The sequence below is a fragment of the Triplophysa rosa genome, linkage group LG25 (genome assembly GCF_024868665.1).
Source record: "Triplophysa rosa linkage group LG25, Trosa_1v2, whole genome shotgun sequence".
NCBI classification, from domain to species: domain Eukaryota; kingdom Metazoa; phylum Chordata; class Actinopteri; order Cypriniformes; family Nemacheilidae; genus Triplophysa; species Triplophysa rosa.
The window spans coordinates 243300-253837 of NC_079914.1; the positions used below are offsets into that span (position 1 = coordinate 243300).

General features: G+C 43.1%; 1 protein-coding gene across 2 annotated transcripts; it reads right to left on the reverse strand.

Annotated features, from left to right (window-relative positions):
- Positions 1–3047: 3047 nt before the first annotated feature.
- Positions 3048–9184, reverse strand: preb (prolactin regulatory element binding). 2 transcript variants are annotated; one of them, XM_057325773.1, is made up of 10 exons: positions 9048–9184; positions 7977–8138; positions 7486–7681; positions 5273–5502; positions 5119–5199; positions 4903–5030; positions 4641–4814; positions 4345–4417; positions 4101–4260; positions 3048–3544 (listed from the first exon to the last, which is right to left on the reverse strand). In XM_057325773.1, the coding sequence occupies exons 2-10, from the start codon at positions 8109–8111 to the stop codon at positions 3450–3452; spliced, it is 1272 nt and encodes a 423-aa protein (XP_057181756.1). In that variant the 5' UTR covers positions 8112–8138; positions 9048–9184; the 3' UTR covers positions 3048–3449. The 2 variants fall into 2 exon arrangements, with proteins under 2 accessions (XP_057181756.1, XP_057181757.1); XM_057325774.1 differs by having other exon boundaries at positions 7977–8148.
- Between the last annotated feature and the right edge of the window lie 1354 nt (positions 9185–10538).

The window sequence follows — 10538 nt, forward strand, 5'->3', positions numbered from 1 at the left end:
CAGTCACGCTGTAATGGAGTTAAGTTCCATACCAAGAAAGAGGATGCTCCGCACAGGGGAGAGCTTGCTCTTTTCTCGGTTGACCTGTGGTCCCAATCGATCTAGGTGCCGAAGCACTAGGTCCCTGTGTGTACATAACAGATCTCGCGAGTGTGTCAAATGAGCCAGTCGTGAGATAGTTTAGTACCCGCACACCTCTCTCCGTGAGGGGAGTGAGGGCGGATTCCAAGATCTTCGTGAAGACTCGTGGGGACAGGGACAGACCGAAAGGGAGGACTCTGTACTAATATGCCTGACCCTCGAAAACGAACCGTAGGAATGGGCGATGACGAGGGAGAATCGAGACATGAAAGTAAGCGTCCTTCAGGTCGATTGCAATGAACCAATCTTGACATCTGATAGATGCCAGGATGCGCTTCTGCGTGAGCATCCTGAACGGCAGCTTGAGTAGGTGCCTGTTCAGGGTACACAGATCTAGCAACCCCCTTTTTGGGGACGATGAAGTACAGGCTGTAAAACCCGTTGAACATCTTGGCTAGAGGGACGAGCACGATTGCTTCCTCACCAGAGGGGTGGCGACCTCGGCCCGAAGCACGGTAGCATCGTTGCCTCTGCCTGAGGTTTGGAGGATGCCCGAAACTTGGGCGGGCATTTGGGGAGTTGGACCACGTAGCCGAGACGGATCGTATCCCGTAGTCACCGTGACGGTTTGGGAAGCTCTTGTCAGGCTCCCAGGGACCAAGACAGGGAGGCTAGGGGTACGTTCTGCTTCATCGACCTCCTGGGGGGTGGTTCAATGGCTGGCAGTGTGGATCCCTCGCCGTGGGGGGGGCCCCCAGAGAGGAGATCAGTTCTGCTGTTTTACCTGCCTGGCGATGATGTAGCACAACGCACCATCGATTGAGAGTGCATAGGCTGATGATTATCCTCAACATTGGGTCTTGCCTCAACGTTGAGTTGCCAAACACCGTTGTGTAGAGGGGGTGAGAGCGGCTGTGATAATACCCAGACGATGATGTAGCACAACGCACCGTCGATTGAAAGTGCTTAGGCTGCTGATTATCCTCAACATTGGGTCTCGCCGTGACGCAACGTCGAGTTGCCGAACACCATCATGTAGAGGGTGAGAGCGGCTGTGATAAACACCCAGAGAGAGAGAGAAAACTCTTAGAAGTGGGCTGTTGGGACGGGGCAGGAACCGTCCCGAATCGACCAATCAGCGAAGGAATGGCTGGGGTCCGGCCCGAAGGTATTCTCGATCTCCCTGGGGTCTTCCCATGAGGGCCGCTTTGGCTTCCGCTGCGGCTGATGATGGGGTGGTGGTCTCCTCTTCGATGTCTTCTTCCGGGGGGCCGCCTGAGTGGGGGGCGCCGAAACCAAAAGGCGTCAAAGAGGACCAGGGCTGCTGGGAAGCAGACTCTGCACGGGATCTCAACGGTCAGAGGGCGGCCGAGTAGCGGCGGGAGGAGATATCTTGATATCCTCTGTCTGCTTCTTTACTGTCGAGAACTGCAGCTCGACAGTATCACCAAACAGCCCCCCTTGCAAGATGGGTTTGTCGAGAAAGCGGACTTTCTCGGCGTTACTCATCTGTGCAAGGTTCAGCCAGAGGTGTCTCTCCTGGACCACAAGTGTGGACATCGCCCGACCCAGGGCCCGCGCGGTCGCCCGTAGAGCGAGGTCGGTGATGGCGCGGAGTTCCTGCATAAGCGCTGGGTCGGTCGTACCCTCGTGGAGCTCTCTCAACGCCTTGGTCTGACCTGCAGGATGGCCATAGCGTGGCGAGAGGGGACAGCTTGGCCCACAGCAGAGTAAGCTCTCGACATCTTGAATGCCGAAAAACCTACATGCTTTGGACGGGAGTCTAGGTCGAGCCCCTGGGGGACATCGACGTATCCTCTAACTGCCCCACCATCGAGGGAAGAAAGGGCGATGGAACTAGTTGACATGCACGCGCCGAAGGGGGCATTCCAGGTCGTACTAAGTTCCTCATGCACTTCCGGGGTAACACAGCACTGGGGGCGAGTATTGCTTGGAGCCGCTCTCAAACCCGAGGTACCATGTATCCAGCCACGAGCGTAGGGAGAGGCAGTGCGTGCACTGCAACCCAATGCCGGCGGTCTGAGGAAGTATGGCTGACATTTCGACGTCCGCTTCTTCCTGGGCTCGACCCCCCGAGGGAGGGAGCTCCGAGGAATCGTCGGAGTCCGATGCCAGTAAGTCACCCTCCGATGCTGCAACGGACATATCATCACGCACCGTTTCCGAATATGTGGTTGAGGAACAAGACGGTGGGACCGTCTCATGGGGAACGGTCAGACGAGCGAGACGAGGTGTGAACGGTCCGCGAGCCGGTGGCTGACGGATTAGCGCTCACAGTAATCCTCATATTACCCTTGCTGCTCGCCGTAGCTGACGGCAGGGCCGTAGTCCTGTGGGACCACAGCCACCCGTGACGCAACGTCTGAATCGTCAACCGCCCGCAGTGTGGGCAGGACGTATCCACAAGGGCTGCCCCAGCGTACTGGAAGCAGACCTCGTGTCCGTCCCCCTCCTCGATGAGTGTGTTGCACCCACGAGAACAGCGGGACATGCCACGCTGGAGAAATTTGCTCTTTTAGAGAAAAAACTCGAACACTTCTGGAACCGCCGAGACGCCCAGGGGAAGTCGCCGCAGGAAGGGACAGTCCGCTGCACCACGTTGTAGAACCGGCAGTCTTGTAGTTGCTATCTTGTAGCGAAGTCTGTTGATCATGAGCGAAGGCTCCGAAGAACAAAAGGTGAATGAATGAGGCACGCGTCTCCCTTTTATACCGAGATATCCAGGGGCGGAGTCCGGCATGCAAATTTCATTTGCCAATTTCATTGGCCTTTTCTAAGAAGTCGGAAGCAATTTGTTCTCAGGGACGAACCCCATCTGTCGGCTAGTCACAATGTCGAGAGACCGACAGAAAGGGAACCTTGTGTAGCACCTTTTTATTTGACGAGTGTATCAATGCTGGGATATGGAAGATAACATAAAATCATTGCACAGACTTCACAGCAGATGTTGTCAGATGTATCTTTATATTTTTGCATTGTTTTAAATATTTAAAATATCCACAGTTGATCTTCCTCAGATACATATTTTCTCCATTACAATAAAAGGATATTGTTGACATGCTGGTAGAGCAGATAAAGTCCATGAGAGCATCTTACTGTTACATGAGGAAATATATTCCTGCTTCATCCAGTTTTCCAATTAACACCACTTCAGGATTTCACGATTCACGCTGCATATTCAGGTCATGCCCTAACTCTTCATTCAGTGTGATTCATAAGAATTCAAAGCTGAAGTTCATGCTCCAAAGATCATACATCAGTTAAAACTTTCATTTCAACCTCAATTCCGACCACTTAGACAAATTTCATGGAACCAAGTTTGTTTTGTTCTGTTCTCATGCTCCACACTAAATGAATCCTGGGAACAGAGACTGCAGGAGCAGAATCACTCCGACCACCATCAGACCACAGAAAATCAGCACCAACCATAATGGGAACATTCCTGGATAGAGAGGATGAAATACAGGAGCATTAATTAAAACATTCACAAGCCTCATTTAACAATCTTAACCATCTTTCTGGGCTCTTTGTCTTAAAGCAACACTTTGGAACTTTTGCTCACGGCTCCCCCATGTGGTTGATGAGCGCAATTGTCTGTTACCAGTGTCATAAATAATGTCGCAGTATAGGCTTCCCCATGGGCAGCGCAATACACATGAATTTATTTAATAAGCTGATGAAACCGGCGAATGCAGGAACGTCATTTGGAAACCTCTTCCGCAGGCAGGGGATGGGCGGGACTGTGTGTACCGCTACGAGGCTGCTCAGGGAGCAGCGGCAGTAGAATACGTCCAGTTAAGAGTTGGTCTTCACTGAAATTGTTATAGAGACATTATTTTAAGGTTGAACAACTACAAAGTGTTGCTTTAATGAACAGAGATAACAGACAGTGACGGGATATTATTGGGGAGTTGGATCAGACACTTTGCAAGCTACACTTAATCCAGCATCACCGGCAAACAAATATTCCTTTAAGACTGATCACCAGTCATACTTACTTCGGTTGGCTACTGCATGCATCTGACAGCGACTGTCCACGGCTACACTCAACATGACCACTTCATTATCCCCCTTTATGGCTTGACTTTTAGAAGTGTCAGGCAAAAAGGTTAGGTCTGTGACAACAATGCCATGTGATTCCTGGATGTAGTACAATTTCTGGTGTTATGAGAAGAGATGGATAAATCAGTACAAGAATGATCACATTTCAAAATGAAGAAAGATTGTGTTTTTCTCACATACCTGCAAGGAAAACGCTATATAAATGGCCACAGATCCAGTCACAGTTCCAAGACCAAGAAATGTTCCAGAGTCACTGCAACCAACAAATAACCATGAAATATAATTTACTTCAACAGTGGTTAATGACTAAAAGTTACAGGATACTTTCTGAATCCTAGTGACCTACATAGACAACATCATAACTGAGATGAAACCACAGTTAGAAAAATAGTTCTGCATGCCACACAAACAGGGCCTCAACATCGTTGTGTTGGAAATGTGGTTTTGGAACAAAGCAACATAAATATCCACTGTACCTCACAGTAAGACAGGATATGACTTCATTTCCACACGGCTTAGTGAGTAGTGGCAGGAAAGCTCGTCCATCCCATTTAGTGATGTAGCACGGTGGGGGTCTGCGGTCCCGTTTGTGCGGGATCTGGACCGTATAGAGTCTCAAAGCATCTTTTTGGTCCTCGACCTTTGCAAACCTGGCTTGGAGCAATACAGCATAATAATGAGATCATGACAAAACATCAAGAACATCTGACAGCTGTCGGTTTAGTAAAAGCGACTTGCCTGCATGACTTGTAGCGGTAAGTCTTCTCTGCAATTTTAGGCATATTTTCATACCAACACAACCCCACAGCAAGCTGATCGCCGCTCCACACGCTGCACTCGAAATCACGACCTACTGTTACAATGTGCTACATTAAAAAAAGAGAAAATAAATCAAAGTTAGAATACATAGAAAAGGCTCTGCTCATATCTATCTCTCAGAACAGTATGAGCTACCTTTTTATCAGGACTGATGTTGATATCTTCCAGTTCATCTTTATGGGCTTTAAAGTTTAATTTCTCCTTTATGGAGGGAAACTGTAGAGAGAAACATGTTAACACCCCAGGATGCTGAAAAAGTGTCCCAGGACTAATTGAGGAACAACCTCACCTCCCAAACTCTGACGTAACCGTCGGCACCTCCGCTCAGCAGAAGTGTAAGATCAGCGCTAAAACAAACACATTTCACGCAGGGGTCCTGAGGGCTGAGATCTCCTTGCACCGCACCAATATCCTCAACTGAGATTTGAGGTGACTCCTCCTTCATCTGGGGCGCATCTCCTCCACCTCCATTCTGGCCTTTTCCAGCTCTCCTCCTGACTGCAGCCTTTTCTCCAGCTCCTGTAAATTCAGTTTTTGACATTTTAGCTGGACCAAGTAAAACTGTACTCTCTATAATCAGGCGCTAGAAGTGAACTCGGATGTAATTTTGTTTCATTTTAGTGACCAGGTCTCATACCACTTATCATATACGGTTATTTTTTCGAACCTGAATCACTTAGTATTAATTATAATAACTTGTTCATTTCTTACCATCATCATTATCAACAGCGGATAACGGATAAAATATATTAATGTGTAATTTATTCCCTTTGAAACAGCATTGAAAGGCAGTCCGGCCAAGCCTTTTAGTCCAAAACTGAAGAAAGTCCTTTGGGAGTCTGCGTGCAGTGCTTACAATGGATAATTTAATATGCTCCTTATTCTATCATCTCTATAAAAGTATAATGAGTTGCTCAGCATTTTTTGCATGTAATTAGCTTTGAACGGTAATCTGTAAGGGCCGAAACAGGTTACTTTTTCAAAGCTTTAGAAATGCACTGTATTGGAATTATGCAAATTTAAAAAAGTAACACACACACACACACAGATCATATAATTATGAACAAGCTATATTTTTTTGTTTGCTATTAACCTGTTAGCTGTCGGTCCCCTTTTTTGAGGGTTGGGCTAAAAAGTGATTTCAACTTTTAAATTAGTGTAACTCTGGAATGCTTTGGTCTAGAGACCTAATCTTGGTCTTGTTTTAAAGAAGAGATTCTATACTTTATTGTAAAAAAAGTCTGGAGTTGAAAATGAAATTAAAAAATAGTTATAGCAGTTTAATTGTCATTTAGCTGATATCACAAAAAATGTGGTTTCTGGGATAATTTGAATCGTAACACCAACAACTGCCACTAGGTGGTATATAGGCTCCATCATTATTTATAAGAAGGACATTCTTTGAGCTTTCCAATGAAATAGAAGTTTTTTAGATTTATTTTTTAATTTACAATAAAATATGATTATGAATATGTAATTTTTATAATGGTACCCAATGGGCCCAGTGACATTTGAGAATTTTTTTTACTCAAGCTTTTACTAAGTGATTTCTATTGCAAAACAATTCTGAAATATAAAATCTACATGCTTAGAGCTTTCCAATGATATATAGCTTGTCAGGATTAAAATGGAATTATATTGCATAACTTCAGTGTTCCACTGAAACGGTGACATTTAGCAGCATTTAATAGTGTTTATGCTCACTCTTGTTATAAATGAATAAATTACTACTCCTACATAATTTATTTTTGTAAAACACTGGTCAAATATGTATTGTAGAGTCTTAGACCTTTCCAATGATATATAGTTTGTCATGATTAGATTTAGATTTAGTTGTGAAAATTGAAGTAAACCTAGGTGTTCCAAATCTCAGGCCAGCCCAGATGACTTTCTCCAGCTGAACACAAACAAATTTACGACACATTTTATTGACGGATCGACTTATAATCGATTAACGAGGTGTTTGAGCGATAGGCGGCAAGCCTCAACAGATAGTATATAACATGTTGTGGTGCTGCGCTTCGTCTGACACCATGTTTGCAGCATACGTGACATTTAAAATTTAATGCATTGAAGCAAGCACGTATCGCCTGCACGCCTGGTTAGGACCAAAACTATAAATAACATGGAAAAGTGTTACGTCAAGTCACATCTGTCGAAAGTAATCAATTAGAGGACGTTGCATGGATGCGTTGTTGCATCTATTTTCTACCTATTTAGCAAAAATAAACACGTTAGCAATAAAGGAGCAATAGTGCTGATATTGTTTCACTTTTATTACCTGACTGATTCATTTGGATTATTTAAAGGATGGATGTTTGCTTTTTCAAACTATGCCATGTTGGTACCTCTTGGAATATATTTGCAAAATGTAATGTTTTTTTTAATGAAAAGTGTGAGCAAGTTATCTGAGAATTTCATATTTGGATGAACCATTTCCTTAAATGCATATTCAGTTTCTTAAAAGTTTTAAGGTTCTGGAGAACAGAAGCCTCTACTGACCATCTTTAGCTGCCGATTTCTTTGTTTGTTTGGGTGAACATTGACTGAACTTCATCAAAGTACAGTTGCCATCCTGTCCTGCGGCGATCACATCGCCACCCAGCGCCATGTTCATCGTGGCTCGTGTGTCCGTTTCATGAGTGTGCACCAGGGTGGCACTGTGCCTACCACCCACCAGCTCCAAACTTAGGAAATGCTGTGAACAAAGGGTGAAACTCCTGTTACTAATAACGTAATGCTAGTGTACTCCTAAACACTGGAAATTTTATTTTGAGCAAAAATACTCATTGTAAAGTTTTCTCTTCAAAATAAACAGACCAAAATTACTAATAACTTAGCACTACACAGATTTTTTTCTAATCAAATGAATATCTACAGTATAATGGGAATGTCAGTTTAAAGAAACAGTTCTCTTTCCTTTGTTTCTGACAGTTAGGTAAAACAGTTTGACCATATACATGTATTTGTTCAAGAAATATTGTTGCTCATACCACTCCATTCTTGATCCCAGTTTTTGAGGCTCCACCCCCTCCAGCAGTAATAATCAGTCCCGTCTTGGGGTCGATTTTAACAGTATACAGAGGAAAGGGTGCTCTGTACAGCTCTGGTGCTCTTTGTTTACCCATGGCTTTCTGCGATCACTGGACTCTGGTCTGAAAATACCTGACAGTTATAAACAATTCCATAAAACCTATAGACACATTTGACTACATTGGTTTAAAAAGATGCTAGCATTTTTGCTATGCCCCTATGTTCTATGCATGACTTCTAATTGTTCTACTTGAACTATTCAAAACAACCTGATTATGGCAACCACTGTTTTAGTTTAAATCATCTGATTTTCCATGTTCTTAATATGAATTTCCACACTGCTTTTAAATTTAAAGCAAAAACGTATATGGATAGAAACAAAGCCAAGAAAAAAGCTACAAAACTACAAAATAAAGGGAATGGACTACAATCCCATGACATACTTGGGCTGACATCACTGAATGTCTGAATGTGACACTTGACTTACATTTAAACATGAAACAAGTTTGAATATTCAGAATAATTCACGATGCTTCATGTAGATAAAGCATTATGTCTGATTGGAGGGTCCCTCTAAGGATGATGGGTGATGTAGTTCTTCTTCGGAAATTTGTAAATATAACATGATATTTTAATGAGGCCGCGATCGTACTGTGCCTTTTACAGTGAACACGTGACGTTATCTTCCTTTCAAAAGTCCAAATCAATACGGTTTTTTAATTTCTATGTAGGATTCTTACAACACTGCAAAAAATACTTCCTTAAATTCAACACACGCATATAACATAATAACAGCATTAAGACTACAGGAACGTACAGTATGACCATCAGACTTCATACCCATACAAAGATCGAGAGTCTCTAGGGTTCATATTCAGCACTTGCGTTTACAATAAGCTCTTGAGCTCAATATGTCAGTCATGTTATTTAGACTACAGGATATCAGAACAACACTAATCCATCCGGCTCTAGTATGTAATGTTATCTCGCAATCGTCACGTTTACAGCAGATGTAACTAAAGTCACTGCACCTGTGTGTGTGGACGCTCTCCGGTCTCTCACCGCAGTGTTCAGTGGACATGCCACTGTTTTCTTTCAATAAATACTTCAAAACATTTGTCAAAGAGCCATCTACTTCCTCTGTTTCCCTAGCTACACGTCAGCATAGCGTCATATCCTGCGTGCCTGCGTCATACGTCCGTCCGAGCATCCTGCGCGTGATCGTAGTAAGTGTAGTATTTGCGCAATAAATGTGTGAATAAAATTAGCCAAACGGTTTCTGGACTTTTCAGATAATTATTAGTTATATAACTAACTTTATGATAACTAACAAATATGCACATATGGAAATAACTACGAAAGTTAGTAAACATAATTTAATAGAATAATTAAAATGTATAAAAACATAATTTATATGCATTAATGTTGCAGATAAAAGCATTGCATTAACATTACAAAAAGTTCACAATTTTGTTACACAATTCAAAGCAGCATGACATCGGGTTTAATTTCTTTGCTTCCAACTAGGGGAGCCCACCTGTCTTTATAGCATTAAGGGGCCACCGAAATATCCATAGGCTATGTCAAAGTTGTATGCAACAGACAATGTAGTAGGCAGAGTACAAATCATGATCATTTAAGAAATTAAAGATGCAACATTCGAAACCTAGACCTTTACAAATAGTTCTTGGTTTCTTTGTTTGAATATTTGAAAGACTTTGTTTCACTTCTTGCTTTAAGCTGGATACCACATTAGGTCTTTTAAAACCTTTTCACACACTTGATTTTTGCAGTCCTGTAGCTTTGAGTTTTAAATAAAACACATTAGTATTATTTAGTAACCCACTAGAGGCTTATTTTAAACAGCTTTGAACAAAAGTTCTAACATAAGGTCAATATCTCTATTGGAGATGGAGCAAAAGTGAAAATTAGACAAGGTGCTAAAAGGTCAGTTTCTAAACTCTCTCTGTCCGTGGAGATTGAAGTCCCACACTTCCACATGCATAATCAAGTATGACATAATAATTCTCGCATGATCCTCCCATGAGGCAGAGCAAATTTAATAATTACCGCGCTGCCTGACTTCCCTATAGGGTTCTCTTTGTGTACTTAGCAACAAGAGCCTGGGAATAGGCTATATATTAATTACCACAAACAGTGTTTAGGTGCACAGCACAGTCAGTTCTGCAGCTTTAGATGACTCTTGTCGCTTTTAGTGTTTACAGAAAAAAGGTTTTGGCAAGGATATGTCACATTCATGGTTGAATAGGGTGCACTGCACTGATGTGTTTGTCGTGATGATGGGATGTTGATGGGTTCTATGCTTTATGAAGGTCAGCTGTCTGACTATTGATTACTTGTTCAATACAGGGTTTCAGTGGAATAATCAATATGACCCCGAGGTGGTGTCACACAGTCCAATCTTTTACTGTACAGCCAGTGTCTGTTTTAACAGTATAGTGATGCAGATACGTATTAAGGGTTTATTATACCATTTCTAACGGTGCTCTGCAGGCTTCCTA